The following is a 19,276-nucleotide window of genomic DNA, read 5'->3' on the forward strand; positions in this document are numbered from 1 at the left end:
ACATTTGCAATATGTTAACTGAAAATTAACATACATTAACTCTAATCTAGTATCTGTTTTCAGCTGATCTATCTACACTACTGGATTTTATGTATATTAGATTTGACTGTGAAAGTTAACAAGAAACTCCTTAGTTCTAGTTTATGAGTCGTAACACTGCACACCTAACACAGTACGCGTCTTCAAACACTATGTCTATAACTTTCTGACAACCATTTGTAGAAGATCTCTTTTGTTTGTGCCTTCATGCACAAAACCAGTTCCCTAAAGAAATGGTTTTCACAGTTTGATGTGGAAGTACTTCAACCTTATCCAGCACCTTTGGGATGACTTGTTTGATTTTTGTGGTTGTAGCAAATCCTTCAGTCAAGTTACAAAATCAGGCCAAAATGCTTCTTAAAACAATCACAGCGAACGTAGCAGCAGGTTAATGCCCAAAGTTTCATAATAGCATGTCCAAATATCACAAATTTTTGATCATATAGTGGATGTTTCTCAACCTTATGTCATCATGTTCCAGTAGTCTGCAGCTGATGTCACTGACTTGCATATCTTCAATAAGATGAGGGGGGGTGTGTTGTGAAATCACTGCCTGCACAGATACACTGAAAACCTGCAGATTCTTCTGCCATGATGACACATTGTGCAGTATCTCAGCTCTGACCAACAGATTTACAGCATAAACAGCAGCAGCTCTGCGCGAGTTTGAGATTCCAAGACTAAATCCGCTCTGAATATTTCCAGTTACCGAGAAGCTGCTCTCTACATTCCTGCCTCGCTCGGCTCAGACAAGCCCTATATGGACTGACTGACCAGCTCACCCAGAATGCACAGCAGACCTCATCCAATTTGTATTCATACAGTTTAAATGTAATATTCAGTAATCATTTCCTGTTTTATAATCTTACTACATGGCGGCTGGATTGATAAAGCTTGAATTCATCAAGTGGAACAAATGGATATTTGACATAATGACTGCTGCAGAGAAGCCAGTAACACTGCATCAAAAAGCACGCAGTGCCTGATGTGGGGACCATGGAGGACTCCAGTGATGGCTCAGATGATCACATGACCTAATGGGCAAAGTTGCCAAGTAATATCCTTATTGATGTTTGCAAATTGGAAGAAGATTTACAGTGGAGCAAGATGCACAAGCAGTGGACTGAAACCATGTGTTGTGGACTGAAAGGCCAAGTTCGAGGTATTGTAGAGGAATGTGATAGATGTGTCCCCAATGCCATCAGTGAAGCATACAAGTGGAAACGGGACAATGTGGGGTTGCTTTGGCAATGGTAGAGTGGGTGATCTGCATCATCTACAGAGTCTCCTCAACCAGCATGGATACCAAGCCATACTGAGGAGACATGCCATTCCCTCTGAGCCCTCACTGACTGGGGATAACTTCATTTTGTAATAGGACAATAACCCCAAGCATTCTTCACAGTTGAGTAAGAATTATCCAGAAAGGAAAGCAACTGCTTGGCTTGATCATACCAACAACAGATAACCAAAAATACTTAAGTGTGTAGGTGTTTCCCAACTCTCCAGTGTGATCTTTTGAAATATCATTTTAACAAATAGTTTTTTTGTAGTATCACATTTAAAACATAATAATGTATAACTAATGTAATATGAATCTAAATCCATGAATTTAGTTTTGAACGGGTTTCCATGTTTGGAACAATATTGAGCCAGGTTGACCACTGTATAAGATGCTGTCAACTCTCTTATCTTTTTAACAGAAAGTGATGCCACGTTCTTTCCATTCCTGTGTCCTGACAGGACTAAATTCCAGACTGGTTCTGTAGGCCGTAATCCAAAGCCTCTATCTCCACTGTATTTCTCCAACCACCTTCTCTGTTTTCCCTCTGACTTTTCATGTCTCGCTTGGCCTTCATCCTTCTGTCTCTTTGAAAGGTGGAAGGAATGCGGTCAGGCCCTTTGCCCTTTCATGCGTTGGTTTTCCGCGCAAATTACTGGGAAATGGCAGTTTTCCGTGTGAAGGGTTTCGCTTGCCTGAGGGTTGCTGAGTTAAATGGATTGTGCAAGCTGACGCTGAACTTAAAGAATGACCAGAAAAGCACAGGCACCTAGAAGCAGCCCAGCAGCCCACATTCAGATGTCCGATTTTAAATCATGAATCCTATATCTTCTTGTTCATGTCAAGAAATTTTTTGGATTGACTGGTTTACCTGTCATGTCTCTGAATTCAGCTATTTGTTGGATACCAACACCACCTTTGCAAAGCACAAGTGACAGTCTCAAAAGATAATGAAGGTACACGTTAACTAATACCACTCTAAGAGACCTTAGGAGCTGGTTAAGATGTTACCATAAGTGAACAAAGCTGTCTTTATGCAAACAGTTCGTTACAATCAGACTAATTGAGTGGACCAGGCTAGAGGAAGAGCTCGCTTAAAAACACAGTCATTTTCTCTAATTTAGTGCAGTTTTCAACATCTAAACCTTGTGAGAGTTCTTGAAATTCCTGGCAGTAAATTTCATGGGCCAATATTAGTTTAAGATTTAGGGATGATTCTTTTGTAATTCATATCAACAAAGCTATAATACATGAGAAATGGGACTGTTTAGCTGCAATAAATAAACTTCTAGTCCCATTAGATAAGCTCCTCTTGTCTATATATAACTAAGTGAAACCAGGAGTGAGGTATTAGCAAAACCCAATGTTCTTTGTTATGATTACTGTATTTACTGCCTGCGTTATAATGTATGTCTAATAATATATGTAGTGCTTAACCCACTCTTCTGCATCTTGCTCTTACTGAAGCTTTTTTCTTTACTTTGCTAACTCACGATTATGTTTCACCTCCTTTTGCTTGTCTTCATCCTAAAATGGTTCCACCTGAAAATTTGATTCTTCTACAGTGATGCTCTAAATTATGTACTGTCTCTAAACAAAGTATAGGTATTAAAATGTAATTAAATGCTTCAACACACCCTGGTTTGTGTGTGGATTTGGGTCCTGCCACCAACATTTGTTGCAGATTATATCGCCCTTGATTTCCGATTGTTTACGTCCCAAGTAAGAATGAAATTATGTGTTTTTGGTTTAAGCCACATACCTAATAAAGTATACGCAGGCTATGTGAATAGTTCACAAAGTCACAAATTATTTAACAGGCCGTTATAATACGAGATAGTCAGGAATTACTAAACTTTAAATAACAACTGACACAATTACTCAGTATAGTCTACCCCAGAGGCCAAGCATTTTACAACCTTTATTAAATCCTCTTGTTATGGCTTTGTCCTCCTTTTAAAAGGAAATGAGTTGTGATGCATGTTTTAATTTACTTAAAGTAAGCTTTTTAAGTTTTTGTATTTTCCTGTTGTTTTTTGTTTTTAATGCAAAGAACCCAGACTAGTTGTCTATGAAATGTGATAAAAGTTAGAAATTGTATTGAACTCTAACTTACAGTTTAGATAAGTGACAAAGAGTTTAAAGATTATATTCCGAACACGATATAATATGACAGAATATGTTATAATCTGAAAAAAAGACGTACGGCCAGACTAGGTTTCAAATTGTTTTGTTGGCTTTTTAACTGATTCGTTCATTTCCATTTCATATTTCCAGCTTCAGTAACATCAGCTGCTAAATAATGTGCGCTGAGGTGTTTGGCCTCCACCTGGATGGCAGAAACACAATCCAACTATGCACTTTCTGCAAACTCTAAATTCTACTGACTGCCTGTTTGAGCACTATAAACATTACTGAATGCATATTGCACATATTCTACACGTCAGCCACACATTGCTGATGAAATCCCTCAATTTATGGACCAGCTCAAGACGAGTCACCCATTGTGGAATGTCTGCTGAAAAAGGCCCCGTTGTGTTCTAATTTTAACCTGCTTTTCTTCTTTGGCCTTTTCAATTTTTTCTTAAATGCTTTCCAGTATTGATTATCTAAAATAAGGAAAAAGACAAGGCACAATACAACAGGGACCTTTTTTAAGAGGCATTCCACAATGACTCATCCTGTCCTTTTAACCTTTCACTGTATTTCTTTCTGTACATTTCCTACATGGATCATTTTGTGTTTATTTATTGAGAAAATTTTGCCTGTGAACGGATCTCGTGGCTGTTTTTTCAACTGCCTATCTACTGATTCATTTATCACACATACTTATTAGCGTCACACAAGTGACATCACTGTCCACTCCTTAGCAGCCTTTAAGAAACCCCAAACCTCCAGGAATCCATATTGCCATCGGCCAACATCCTCTGGAAAAACATCTGGGGGAAACTCAACAATAAACCAGTGATTTACACCAATTTGATAATCCCAACAGGACAAATTCTGGGTCAAGCGCCCGCCTGCCCTCCTACGCTCCTTGTCAAGTTCAGGTGAGTGGGATAGTCTGTTGGCAAGTAACGGGTTAGTGTCTGTCTCCCCCCTCACCTCGTCTCCATCTCTTCACCCCCCCTAAACTTCGAGGGCTATATATTGGAAGTTGCGGCTCGTCTGCGTCTTCAGCATCACTCGTATCCCCAGACACTTTACAGACATACAAACACAGACCTGTCTGTTCGATTTGAGCGACAGTGCAGACGAAGAGCAGACTCCAGCAATGAGGTCCCTGTTGAAACTGGTTGTGATCCTGTTTTGCGTCCAGAGGGGAGATGGCCACTGGCTGAGATCACTGATTGGTAAGTGCTGGCTGAAGTGAAGGTCATGACCTATGACCTTCACTTGTTTAATACTATTTCTACACTTATATATGTTATTTTAGTCCTTGATTTTCTGCCTCTTAGAAATTATTAATTTTTAGTTGTAGTGTAAATAAGTTTTGTGTTGGGTATTATCACCTGTAATTCAGTAACTCAGGCGTATAATATCTCCTTTTCCTTTTCCAGATCAGAAACGGGTAGCGGTTTCTCCACACACGTCTACAAATGAGGAGAAAAAAAGCGCATATTCAGCTGAAGACAGCCAAGCAGAAGCTTCTGGAGTCGGGCCATCACCCAATCCCAACATCCCGATCCCAGTCCGGTCCCGCCGCTCCACTGTAGACTCACAGTGTGGCCTACGTTCAATCCTGCTGCAGGTTCGGGACCTCGGGCTTGGCTATGACTCAGATGAGACTGTCCTGTTCAAGTACTGCAGTGGGACGTGTCCACGGGTTCGCTCCAACCACGACCTCACCCTCACCAACCTGCTGCTCAGTGGGATGCTCCCTCACTCGACACCTGAGGAGCTGTGGCACAACACACCCTGCTGCAGGCCCACGCACCATGAGGACATGGCCTTCCTGGATAACTCACACCGCTGGCACAAGTTGGAGAAGCTGCTGGCTGCGGGCTGCAGCTGTGTGGGTTAGACTGTAGACAGGTGAACATGGGAGGTGAAAAGGTAGGGGTGTGTGATGATTTGTAAGGACAAAGTGACTCTAAAAGGACGTTTGATGGGAGGTTCATTTGTAATGGCTGTAAATGAAGGAGTTCAACTCAAAATGATCTAAAACATATTTATCAAAAGTTTTTTTTATGTCAAAATCAACGAGAGCAGAATTAAGCCATTTCAATTTCGGGTAAAAGATCGTATATCCAGTCTAATTAAATGTTTTGAGTTGAGTGGTGATCTCATGGGGCTCAATAGGATCAGAATTTTATGACTCTCGGCTCATGCAAGTGTTATACTATTGTACCTTTCCTACATGTACGGATCTTAATGTTCTTTAATGTATATGAGTTCTGAGTTTATGTAAATATTATCTTCAAATGTATTTTTTAAATGAAAGCATTGCTCATGTCAACTGATTTTGCCCTATTCTGACGCAGCACTCTAAAGGGTAAAGCTGAACGGAGACACAACTCAACTACACCTTACTTGACTATTTTTGTAAAAAGGAAAAAAAAAACTGATGAATGATTTTATTTAAAAAGGTCAGTGAAATTTTGGGGTTACCAATAGAACTATTGTGTATACGAAGCTGTGAGGATAAAGCGTGTGGTTTGAGAAATGCAGCTGAGTGAAGTTCTTTACAATTCAGGCTTAGTCCAGCAACAGTTTCCAGAATGTATTTATGTAAAATAAGTTATTTATTTATTTTGATGCAATTCTTTTGTCATGCTGATTAACTTATTTTGTAATGTGCTCATCTCTATGTTCAATGTTTTACGGTTCCTAATAAAGATAAACTTGTATAGAACAACCCAGTATTTGTAAGAGTTTCATTAGTGTAACAAGAAAATACAATATGCTGTAATTGAAACATGAAAATGTTTATTCAATGTTTTGTATAAAAATATATAAAAGTGTTGCACACACAGACGTCCATCAAATCTTAATATTATTTTCTGTCTTTCTGCTAATTGTGTCATCTGGCATGTTTAACATTAACTAAAGTTAAAAGACATAAAGACTCAAGGTTCGACCACATCTTGTCGGCCGCTGTGTATCTATGTTTGTATTTTCTGACCAAAAAACACTTCAGTGAGGCTGCTGACCATTTTTTTAATCACTCAGTTTCATTTTGAGAAACATTTTAATTGAATCATTTTTTAGTAGCTCCTTCTGGGAAACTATGTGAGTTTTCAGCCAAGAACAAAACTATATGAGTCTGTTTCTATTTTTTCCTATCTTTACCCTTTCTATGTGGCCATTGCATCATCCTCTGTCTCCTCCGGCTCTGCCCCCCACACCTGGACACGACCCTCCATGGCTGTGAGGAGGCATGTCTCTGTAGGGTGGAAAGACAGCGACTGGACAACAGCTTTTCCCACTGGTAGCTTCAATGACAAAGACCCCTGTAAATCAAAGAACCATTAAAATACCACATTTGTATGTTTTCATTTATCCTAATGTAACAGATTTTCAGAATAGGTATGGTGAACAGACAGCTTGGATTAAGGTTGTGTTGGTGAGAAGGTTTGACAAACTGGATTTCTAACTGCATTATCGCAATCACGTGCTATTCTGTTGTTAAATCAAGAGTCACAGGCTGCTGTTCTGGATAAGGTGTCCAGTATAAATAGAGGTTTGTACTGGAGTCCTTCTAATTTTTTGTCTTTCTCCTGGAGTTCAGTTGCACTATTAAACAAGTTATTTTACTTATACTTAAAATTCAACCAGATACATACCTCCACAAGGTCCCAGCAGTAGACATGCCCGTCCTCTGAGCAGCTTAGGACGTGGGTGTCTTTAGAAGATAAGCAGCAGTCCAGCTTGTAACCCTTCATCTTATGTCCAGTATACCTGAGCAAACCAAATAAAATACAATGTCAAGATTAAAATGCAATTAATTATTATAGAAATTGTTTCAAAGTCAATAAAAGTTCAGGTTTAATGAGGGATATGATACAGTTCAAGTATCAGAATGTTGGCTTTCATTTGATGCTACCTACATCTCAATATTTGAATAAAAACGACTGCACCTTTTGTGCCAAGTGTAAAACTATTTGGTTATGACCTCTGTATTTCTTTCATCTTCAAATTAAACACGGACTAATGTTAATACCATGTCCCATGTTTTACACATTTTTACACACAAAAATGTTTGTTTTTTTATTAGTTGATCTGGAACTGAAGGCACAATGTGGAAATACATCACAGTCTAAGTGAGACTGAGTGGCACTCACTCTCCCAGCATTTCTCCGGTGCTCTTATCCAGTAGTCTGACTGTTGAATCCAGGCTGGAGCTCAGAGTGCATTGACCATCTTGACTGAAACACACACATGTAATGGGACCTGAAAAAAAAAAAAAACATAATGTAAACACATCCATTGGATGTTGCTTTGCTAATTAAACCAGATAAATTAACGCAGATTTCTTTTATTCTCACTACTATTACTACTACTACTACTACTACTACTACTACTACTACAACTGGTATAACTACTGCTACTTCTACAACTGCTACTAAGGGTAACAGTAATTATTTCTGTAAATATTATGTTTTCATGAATATTGCAAAAATGTAATGAAAAACATTACTAACTGCTGATGAAGTCCACATGCAGTTGCCCCATTCTCAGGTCGTAACGCCTCACTCTGCCATCCACCGACCTAACGAGAAAATAGCTATTTTCAAATAATGCCACAGACAAATCTAGAAATCTTCAAATCAATCAAATCAATACAGTCTTAAAATCCCATCCAGATCAACTCCAAGATGCGGCTGACTTATAGTGGCTTTTGTGGAAAAAACTGTATCTACTGTGCTGACCCGGTGAGCAGCTCATGTTGTGCCACCTTCAGGCTGCTGACACTGTCCCGAGCCTCATCAAGAACCTGGATGGGTTCATATCTTTTGGACCTGGTGTCCCAGCACCGGACTGTCCCATCTATGGATCCTAGATTGTAAAAGAACACGCAACACAGAGGATATACACAAAGAAGTTCAGGATACACAAGTCAGTATTCAAGTGGAAAAACATGACAATATCCACTAATTCTTGAGCTTGTGGGGCATTTTACAAGACTCACCAGACAGAATGACAGTTGCTTCCTCATTGAATTGGACACAATTGACTTTCTGTGGAAAAAAAAATTTGTGAAATGTAAAAAGCTGAAAATAGAAACAAAAGCCTCGAGACATAAAAGGCTGCAAAAAAAATAGGTGCTACAAATAACCATAAAAAGCTTATATGGGAAACAAAATGAACAAAAGATGACCACTGAGTTATAAACAGCAGAACTGACCCCAGCATGACCTCTTAGTTTGCGTGTGACCTGGCCTGTGGCGACGTCCCACAGGATCACTGTCTTGTCAGAGCTGCAGGAACAAATCTGGCTGTTGTCATAGGAACTGTGGACAGAGCAAATGAAAAAAAAAATCTGTTTTTGTATTCAGTACATAATGTCAGCATTGTTTCTATGATGGGATTTGCATATTTTTACACTTTACATTGAGTCATTTTGATAACCTTTTGATAAAATATTGCTAAATTAACCATCCTCGCATGATGTGGAGGAGGCTGTGACAAATATCTCACCTATCTGCATCCAGAACCTCATATCCATGGCCACTGTATGTTTTCAGCAGGGTCCCTCGGCTCACACTCCACAGCTTTAGAGTTTTGTCACTACCACAGGACAACAGGTAATTCCCATCAGCTGACCAGACAGGAGACATAAGACAGAGGCGTGACTCACATGCAGCGTTCACACAAAGGCTGGATCTGGATAACTAACTGGGTAAAGCAGGGTAGTGCTCCACAACACAGGATCCCCAGACGTCCCTAATTTGCTTCACATCACTTCAAGAATTATTTTTATCAGTAAACTAAGAATATTTTTTGTTGCAACACTAAGTAAGCAATTGTGCTACAACCTCGATATTGTCAAAATAAAAACACTGTACTGTATTTTGGATATTTTCTCTTCTTACTATTGAAGCGAACAGCCCTGACAGCTCCCTGCCGACAGTCTATGGTCCTGAGCAGGTGCTGGGGAAGCTGAGGAGCCTGGGGTCGGGGCAGAGGAAACGCCATGACTGAACCTGTGTGGACAAACACAACACAACCTGTTCAAACATTTAAAGGTTTTAAGTGCTGCTACACAATCTAGTAGCTAGCTATTAGCTTTCTATTAGAAAACTAATTGAAGCATGTGGATTTAGTTTAGTTACCGGCGACACATTTTGGTGTATTTAACAACTTGCACAATATTTATTTTAGATAAATTAGCATGTTTTACTGAACAGCAGGCAGTTTCATCAAGTAAAGGTTAAGCTAACATTACTTACTCAGCTAATTTGGTTGAATCCTTCTACAAAGGTCAGTTCCAGGAGTGTAACATGTTATTTTTGCCACTATAATACTATTATATTTATCATCAAGTTGTAAGCAACAATAATTTATGTTTTTAAAATAGGTTCGTTTACATCTATTCAGCTACCTTCATTCATTTTACCCAGTCTGTTTGCTAGTACGCGCAATGCACATTGGGATCACAGAGACCTGTCAAAATAAAAGTAAAGAAACTTTTTTCTGTTCCATATTTCACTTCGGAATGCCGCATACTTTTATTTTGAAATCAATCGGATATAACAACCCCCTGTTCTCCGGTCACGAAGAGGCCGATCAGCTGTCCGTCGGTCAACGGAGTTTCCATTTCTTCAAAAATAATATATAACACGAGGTCCTTGTAGCATATAATGGCCTCCAACAACATGGCAGACCCGAGGAGACAAAATAAGATTTTAAGGTGGTTTTTTTAAAGGGAAATTTGAGCTTTAATTAATGTAATTTGCTAACCGGATGACTGGGGTAACTGACAGCTAGCTAGCGAGCTAGCTAACATCTGTTACAGCTAATAATTAGCCATAGCTTAAAGGGATTAGCGATTTACCGGTGGAATCCAACAATGAACTTCACAGAACGCTATTATATAGTGTTAATTAGTTCATATATTTCGGTTGTCTGTACATCAATTATTCTGTTTCTCACACTTGCCATGTTTTAGCTAATTATTAGCTTTTCTGTTTGTGTTTGCTTGTGTTGCTTTGACTTTTCTCATGACAGTGAGTTAACAAGTCAGTTTTTCTGTTAACTTAGTGCTAATGCTCTTAAAGGTCTTAGAGGACGGATCCCTCCTCTGTGAGAGACATACCATAAATTAGGGTCTTTGCATCAGCTGGGCATAGGTGAGAAATACTTCTTCCATTGTGAGTTTGATTAATATTCATTTGTGGTGTTGCAGATACAAACCCCCCAGCACAGAGACCAACCCCACACTGGAGGACCCCACGCCTGACTACATGAACTTGCTCGGCATGATCTTCAGCATGTGTGGACTGATGCTCAAGGTGACCTACACGCGCTCACACTCTTACACTAAATCTATGTTACTCCTATCTGCACCAGGAGGGCAGACCTTGTTCCAGTCCATTCATTCCATTTAGAAGATTAAAGGTAAACTCACCTTCTGGATGAAAGGATGAAGGGCAGCTTTTGGCTTTACTAAGGACACAATGAACATAACAAAGAGTGGGCAGCAGTAGGCTAATGTGGCTTCCCAGTCCTATAGTTGATCATTTGTTTAATTGACTGTGTTTCCATAAACAAATTACCTTTTTTTACTTGTTGGCGTAATTTAAACAAACCGTAGAACCTATTTTCTAAAAATATCTCATAAGTTATTAGAGTAAAGACTGCCAGAATTTGGCAAAATGTCGCCAGAGGTTTTAGTTCTACTGGGTTGAACAATGTAAAGCCAACACTAGATTAAATACCGTCCTGTTAGTCAGGGAACTCTAAAGCATATTATGTTTGCTGGCCAGGATATAGACCATACTGAGGATCATGCCATTAATGATCTATGCTGTTTTCCAGCATAGTTGTCTTCAACCACAGTAAACTTTTCTTGCTAACAAAGCTTATCTCCAACAAAGAAAGTTCTATTAAAAAATCATGTTACGTCTTTATACTTCTGATCCGCTAGAAGCTAGCCTTTGTAACCTGTGCGTTTGTGTTTCAGCTGAAGTGGTGTGCCTGGATTGCAGTCTACTGCTCTTTCATCAGTTTTGCAAACTCCAGAAGCTCAGAGGACACCAAGCAGATGATGAGCAGCTTCATGTAAGTATACAATTGAATGTGTCCTTTTTACACCAAGTACATGATAAATTCTCTACATAATCATTATAATTCACTTCACATCACATCATTGCACACTGCTGTTGTCAGTCTGAGAAAGCTGCACTAAAGGTTTAGTTTTGTATGTTATTCACTATCAACAGTCTTCTCTGTTGCTTTACTTTAATTATGAAAAGGGCTAATAAAGGTAGTGTGTCTACAAGTCTGGAAATATGCAGTTTGGGCCCAGCTTCTGTCTGCCTTTAATGTCCAGAATAATGTTCCAAAGCTTTTAACTGTGTGACCTCCACGGGTGCCACATTTCCATTTGCTTACAAAAGAGCACTATAGTAGGGCACTTGTCCAGGCCTCACAGACAGCTTTGCAATGAGGAAAGACCTTCTGGTGCATTGTCTAGATGAGACTGTATTAAAGACAAGTTTGGGGCACTCATAGTTTAGTAACACAAAAGATTTGACTCAGCAAATAATGTCAGACAATGACATGCACCAGCCTAATGTGTGGCAAAGCACGTTCAAGGTCAGTTTTGGTACATTTTCCAATAGCCAAGATGTGATGTAAGTATGCATGTGTTATTAAACAAAGGTGAGGCTCTAAACAGAATTAAAGCACCGCAGAAGGCAAGTATCAGTTAACCTCACCTGATCTTATCAGGTGAATCTGCCTCAACACATTTTGGGGTAAATTAAGTCCACAGAGGCTCAGGAATATTTTTTCTTTGTACTTGCATCCCTGCTCATCAGACCTGAGCTTAAGCTTATTTAATAATATGACAACTTAAGAAATTATTGAATAATTAGAAGAGAACTGGACTGTGTGTTTACTTTACAGACAATAAGTATTAAGTAATTTCTAAGTCACACTCTATAGAGATACTCGGGGACTGCAACAAATGCAAACAAGAAGGAAAACTGGAAGGCAGCAGTGCTGTTTGTCTACACACTAAGAATGCCAAAACCCTTCAGTCAGTGCATTTACATGATCTCAAGTAACGAGGTTACAGTCTGCTTTCTTAAGAAAGCTGATTTTAGTGTGATGTAAACGGGAAACCTGGTTACCATGATCTTATGAGGGATTAGAGAAACCTTATTTCCTCAGGTAGATTTCTTCCAGAGAACTCTGATTAGTTTGACATGTAAACGTGTACCTGGGTGTCAGCCTTGTATTGTTGTCTTCTCAGTTTTAAAAAGGTGTAATTAAAATGAAGTATTAATATAAATATATATTAATTTTTACTTCAGAAATATAATTTCACACTTATTTTCCCCTTGTTTTTGTCTTCAGGTTGTCCATCTCAGCAGTTGTGATGTCCTACCTCCAGAACCCACAGCCAATGTCTCCACCCTGGTAACAGTGGGTCACTCACAGTAGAGCATGCAACTGAACTGTTTATGCCGGTGTGGGTGACGACACAGCTGATTGACTCCCAGGCCGTCTGTGAGGAAAGACAGACACTGAACGTTAAACAATGTGATAGGAAGAGAAGAGACGGGGAAAAAAATGGCCAAGGAAGGAAGACATTATGTCAGGATTGGGTCTTTGACTGCGTTCTTATGTTTTGCTTTCTCTCTTTAACCGTTTCCAAATCATGAGTTTGTTGGTGACAGTTTTACTGTTTGACTGTTTTGTTGCAGAATGTCGTAAATAAACTTTTTCACTTTTAAAATGAACTGCTTGCTTTTGTTTGCTGTTTGTTTGCTTTCTTGCACGGGATTATTTCATTCATGTTCATTGATGTTGGAGTTTTAACTCGGCACTTTCACGGTTCAGGTACTGCACACAGCAGCAGACACCGATGAGGTCTTACGTCTGATAATTAAACACACACATCTCTGTCCTCTTTCTCACCTGTGAAGATGCTTCTCGTTCTCCTTCACGAGACATGCAAACGTCCACAGCATTAACTGCTAGAGTGTGTGCTGATGACAGGCAACACACTGGGAGTCAGCTGGATGTGAGACTGATTTAGTGGCCCTGTAACTCACGTCTCTCAGGCCTGGCTCTGCTGCAGAGGGTATGCACCCGAGCTGTTTGGCTTGCAGCTACACTTTCAGCAAACTCCACTGGATTTTCTCCTGATTTAGTCCTGACTCAAACTGCTAACTGAGCCTTTTTTTTTTTTTTTTGAGAACTTTAACAACTCCCTTCAACACACTGTTGTGATTTTGCATTTGTTGTTGATTGCTATCAGAGGAAAGTCTACTTAATTTGTCTAAGTCAGCAGTTATTGTCAGCATTGATCAGTGGGCTGCATAATTTGGATATTAAAACCAATCACAGATTGCTGAATGTAGTTTGTAAGTTCAGCGAGTTGGAGGCGATTTCAATTAAATTTAAATCTTCATATTCTGCTCTGCTGGATCTGCCCAACAACAGCAGAGTTTAGGGGGATTGCTGGAAAACGGTTCCCCTTCTCAGTCTGTTACACTAGAGGGCACAATAGCACCACGAATTAGTCTAATGAATTGTCAGGAAATAACTTCAGGTCCATAGTCTACATGTACCCCGCTTGAGTATTGTGTTACTTTACTTTATATACACTACACATGAGAGGGAAATATTGTACTTTTTACTGCACCACATTTATCTGGCAGCTTCAGTTATTAGTTGCGTTCCGTTGTACGTCATCCATCTGGGTTATATCACATTCAGAAATAAGATGAATAATAAGTGTATGTTGATATTAATATTTTGGACTTTACTTGCATGTATACTTTAGATTTACAATATTAGATTTGAATAAGGTATGGAGTAACAATACTAAACAGAGAACATTTTGGTTTAACCAGTAAGAAGTACAACAACAATCTAACTTTTTCTCAAGTCTGTGTCTGATTTTATAGAGATGATGAGTCAAAGTCTAAACAGTGAAGAGTTTATTAAACAATGGGAACCAAACACATGTACTGTATGTACATACTAAAAAGCGTAGCAGCTCATTTCACCAGAGCTGCATGTTGACTGATAGACGTTCGGCTGTGATTGCTGAGGGATACAGAGAAGTCTGTTTTCTCATGCGGATCATCTCAGCTTCACAGACTCAACACAGTAGTTTAACCAACCGGCTGTGTCGTCCACAAATAGCATCTTTTCAAATAAGAAGTCTTTCACAGATCAGCTGCTCATGTAGCACAGTAGCCTCAACACTGCAGCGTGGGTCATTTGTGAGAGTGTACTGTACTTTGTGGTTTGTATGTGTTCTTGTGCATATTTCCTGAAGCCCAATCTGCAGCAGCGAGGCCACTTATTTGTCCTTAAGTAAAGGTTACACAGTATTAAGCTACTGCTATATGTGAATCCCTTAAGTGTGTGTGTGTGTGTTTGTGAGAATGTTCATACAGCACACGGTTTAATTTTCAGTAGGAAGGTGTTATTATTAGACGTAGCAGAACTGTTGGTGGCAAAGTGCTGAGTCGGGCTTTCTCCGTTTTGAGATGGCACAAAACATGACACACAAAGAGTGAAAGCTGAGCAAAAATGCAAACACATGCACACTTTAGTGTCACCCGTACTTTGAGGTGAGATTTATTTTTTAGCTGTATCACAACATGATGTTATTTAGAAAATAAAGAAGTCTGATCTGTGTGACACTGCCCTGCAGCTTTAGCCTGGTTGCCTCAAATGATCTCATCTTTTCACCATCGCACTCCTAATTTCTGTTTTTCTCTTAAAGTCATACACTTGCATACTGACAGCTGCATCATGCTTGATCTGTAAAAACATTTAACAACTGCATATGAGCTACAGTGAACTGATTTTCTTAAAAAAAAAAAAAAACTGGAAAAATAATAAAGCAGGAAAAAACTGGAAGATATGAAAACCATTATATGTAAATGGCAAAGCTGCAAAACACAGGAGAAGTTATGATGCTGCATAAAAACTAGTTTCCTTTTATCTTGGAGGAAGACGAAAACCAAGCCAGCACATTTAATACGGTTTCTCTAAATATCTCATTTAGAGCTGATTCTGGGTTTTGATTCAAATCTGGAACCAGAGAAGACAAATCCATTATTATTGTTAGTGTTGTGTAGCCTAACATACATAATGCACACAGTAAATTAACATTAACGTGGAAGGAAACACCTGAGATGAGAGTGTAGGGGATAAAAGATATGATGAATCTACATGATGTTCACTGTTCATTAATCTTTTCCTTAGCTGGTGCTTTCCCTTTGGGGGAGAGAGAGAGAGAGAGAGAGAGAGAGAGAGAGAGAGAGAGAGAGTTGGAGGGAGGTGGGAGACAGAAATCCCAGAGTCCAGAGTCCAGTGTAGTGGATGGGGAACAGTCTGCACGGTACAAAACGTCCTTTGCCTTTTTGGATTCGCACTTCCTCAGTCACCGGCTCGTCAGCATCATTTCCTCGGATTTACTCTCCAGCTCACATCACACTGACATTTTCTGAGCGGCGGGCATCACTTTTGTCGGGATGTTCTGGATGTGAACATGGAGTTTTCCTTCCCTCCGGTGATTGATACGTTCTTGTTTCTCATCCGCCCCACCAGTCCCTCCTTCCCCGCTGACTGGTTTCCAGCCGCCTCCGCCCGACAGGTGAGCAAGTCGCGGCCACCGGAGACCCGGCGGGCGGGTCTGGAATCACCGGAGCCCGCAGGCTCAGTTCCCGCTGGACAGCAGAGCACCTGACAGACAGGTGAGGATGCACTCCTTCAATAGGACACCACTTCAGAAATGTTAATAGAAAAGAAAGATCTTAATGTTAATTTGAACGTCTCCAGTGAGCTGAAGAAAGAGCAGAGTGGCTGTAGGAGCCTTTGAAAGAGGCTAAATTATAATTAATGTAGTTGTTTCCAAACCAATAAAAGCTTTATGCTGTTTTAAAATCATTCTGTAATTACAGAGTTGTCCTACTGGGTCAGACCTCCAGAACATTTGAGTGACAGAGGAGGATCAAACTAAACTGAAGCACAGAAAACTGAGGCCCAGGGGCCCCGAGCATCTTCCTCTCAGTGTAATAATAACTGTGTTTGCCTTTGCTCAGTCACTGTTGATAAAGGACCTGCAGAGGAGACACAGTGGTTTATTTACTGTAGTCTGCTGAGACGACGACCTCTGTGCTCTTTGTTCTATGAATGATGCAAACTAGTGTTAAAACTATACTATCACTATATCTCAGTGTTACTGCTGATAAGTACGTGCTAAATATTAATTGGTGAAATGCAAATATAAAAGCATAACTCTGGAGTAGATCCATGTAGATTGATTGATATGTCCAGCAGTTTTGTAGAAGAAAAATCACAATCTTTGAGTAGTGTTCATGTCCAACTGTCCAGCTCCTGAGGGAAATATCTGGCTGTGAACCAAAACTGTAACGTTGCAGACCACACAGACAACACAATGGGCTAAAAGGTGGTAAAAGCATCATTAGAACATGAGAGCTGCAGAGTCAGTTGATGGTTCATCGCCTCGATCCTTGGACCCATTGCTAATAAATCAGTCCAGGATATTTCTTCAGGCTCACACAGTATATTCTAATCAGTTCATCAATGGGATGGTGCAGGAGGATGTTTGTGCCAAGGTCACGTCACAGCCAGGAGGACGTGGGTTCATGTCCTTTGCTTGGCCAGGCGTGACCCTCCTCAGGAAGGGAGTTAGGATATGGATACAGTTATGGATGGATGGATAGGTGTTCCTGAGTAACCACATTCACAAGAATGAGATAGAAAGACGGCATAGTGGCTCTGACCTCTGCCGTCACAGGTGCAGAGGCAAAGGAAAAGTTGAATACTGCAGTTGTATTCTAAAATAAATGAACTTATTAGAAATAGATTCTTCATGTATCATCGTGATACATACGTTGACAAAACACTGTGCAATTCTCCAGCATGATGTATTTAAACATTAGACTTGTTTCGGCCTAGAAGCACCAAAAACAATGACGGCCGTGCAACCAGTAGAAAAATGAGCTCTTATCATTGATCCATTATGACATTTTCAGACGCTGCATAATGTTTATCTTCTCTTCGCTACAGTATGATTCTCTTTACATCTTTTAGTTTTAAACACTAAATTTTAAAAACTACAACAACATCAAATAATAATTTTATCCGTTTGCCCTCAAGCTGGTACTTAAACTAAAATGTAATATTTCAGATCAAAAACCTGCAAGGTGGGGTCACATTGAATGGCTTCAAATCGGAGATCATCCTAAAGCTATATAAAGCTACTGCTGCAGAAAAAATATCTCTGAAATGCTTAAACTCTTTTTTTAGAGGAGTCAAGATCATGACACATATTCACCTTTACCTTCTAAACCCTTTCAGCGGGTGTTGGATGCTAATGGATGAGTGAGTTATGCAAAACCTCTGTGTAGAACGTACCACTGTACCACTTAACCCAAAATATTCCCTCTTCTATCTGTCCCTTTACTATTTTGGTCCAACCTGACATCATCAGTAACATGATTGGATCTAAAAGTTACTGAACCCTTCCGGGAAGAGAAATCATCCTCCTGCTCCAGCCTCTGCAGAACCAGATTTGTAGAGAGGATTAGAATTGTTCTGACAGATGTGTGAATGTGTGCGTCTGTGTTCTTGTTTCCTAAATGTGAACTCACACCTGCGCTCTTACCTGTTGCTTCTGGGTCATCACTTTCCTGACTCTTCGTGGCAGTATTTAGTTTATCCATCTCTGTTTCCTTTCGTCCATCAGTCCATCTCAGTGTTTCACTCCTGTTTGTCAGCTTTACTCTTTACTGAGTAGATTCTTATTGGCATGAGACAAAACAGTGCCCCTGTCAGAGGCTGCAGCTGTCAAACAAAAAGAGACGAGTAAACAAAACACAAGCAGATAATAAATACACAGTGTACGTGGTGGATTTGTTGCTGCCAGTCACGTCATTTGATTTAAGGTGATCAAGTATCGTGTTGATCTGGAGTCAGCTGAAGGTCAGAGGATTGTTGCTCATTGATGTCTAAAACACAGTCTCCATGCTTGGTTTGGTGTATCGTTCAGGTCTGATTGACACAGTCTCAGTCTGTTGTTGGTTCAAACAAACTAGTTCACTTCACTACAGTATTCGTTTATGCATAAGTCACAGTATGCACATTCATACAGTAATAGGAGTAGTCAGTCACAACCACAGCCAACACACTCACTCACTCTCTTCCCCTTATATACCCCACTGGGAACTAATTGAAGTGGACTAAACCACCAGGTGTGCAGTTGGGGGGGGGAGTACGAAATACCTTCAGAAAAACTGAAATTGGCCACAAATATTCACAAACGTACCTAGAGTGCTCTAAATAAATTTAAAACCAAACATCCACATATCCCTCAGCCTCAGGAAACATGGTATTGTTATTAAAAAGGATAATTTTATGGTTCCACCTCAAACATGGTTCAACCAGGAAGTATAAATATGCACGAAATCCCTGTCACACTCTTTTGCCTGTGGACCACAGAGCTGGTGAGTAGCAAGGTAAAGTAATCCATGTTTAAACCTTTAGTAACATAGGAAATGAATGAGAAACAGTAGTGTTGAAAAATGTTCACACAGCACTCAACACATTTGAAACATCTGATTACCAAATAATAAAAATCCGATTTAGTAATAGGATAAAAAGCTTATAGACTGTAGAAGTACATTAGGTGCTCCGTACTACTGAAACTGCTCCAAGTGTAATTACTAGTAATGTGTACTTCAGTGTGATTGTCTTAGATAGTCCAAGACATTGTTGCTGTTTTTAATCAATGTG

The 19,276-nt window shown here is 39.8% G+C and overlaps 2 protein-coding genes across 2 annotated transcripts; one reads left to right on the top strand and one right to left on the bottom strand.

Moving 5' to 3' along the window:
• Positions 1-6,268: 6,268 nt before the first annotated feature.
• wdr83 (WD repeat domain containing 83) lies at positions 6,269-9,894 on the bottom strand. Its single transcript, XM_026360126.1, has 10 exons — positions 9,715-9,894; positions 9,358-9,468; positions 8,963-9,083; positions 8,670-8,775; positions 8,454-8,502; positions 8,194-8,320; positions 7,966-8,033; positions 7,606-7,714; positions 7,108-7,222; positions 6,269-6,774 (listed from the first exon to the last, which is right to left on the bottom strand). Exons 2-10 carry the CDS (start codon positions 9,458-9,460, stop codon positions 6,619-6,621), a joined length of 954 nt encoding a protein of 317 aa, XP_026215911.1. The 5' UTR covers positions 9,461-9,468; positions 9,715-9,894; the 3' UTR covers positions 6,269-6,618.
• Positions 9,895-10,015: 121 nt separating this feature from the next.
• wdr83os (WD repeat domain 83 opposite strand) lies at positions 10,016-13,233 on the top strand. The gene is made up of 4 exons (XM_026358874.1): positions 10,016-10,175; positions 10,671-10,776; positions 11,448-11,545; positions 12,848-13,233. The coding sequence occupies exons 1-4, from the start codon at positions 10,126-10,128 to the stop codon at positions 12,912-12,914; spliced, it is 321 nt and encodes a 106-aa protein (XP_026214659.1). The 5' UTR covers positions 10,016-10,125; the 3' UTR covers positions 12,915-13,233.
• The last annotated feature ends 6,043 nt before the right edge of the window (positions 13,234-19,276 follow it).

The sequence above is a fragment of the Anabas testudineus genome, chromosome 1, assembly GCF_900324465.2.
Source record: "Anabas testudineus chromosome 1, fAnaTes1.2, whole genome shotgun sequence".
NCBI lineage: Eukaryota > Metazoa > Chordata > Actinopteri > Anabantiformes > Anabantidae > Anabas > Anabas testudineus.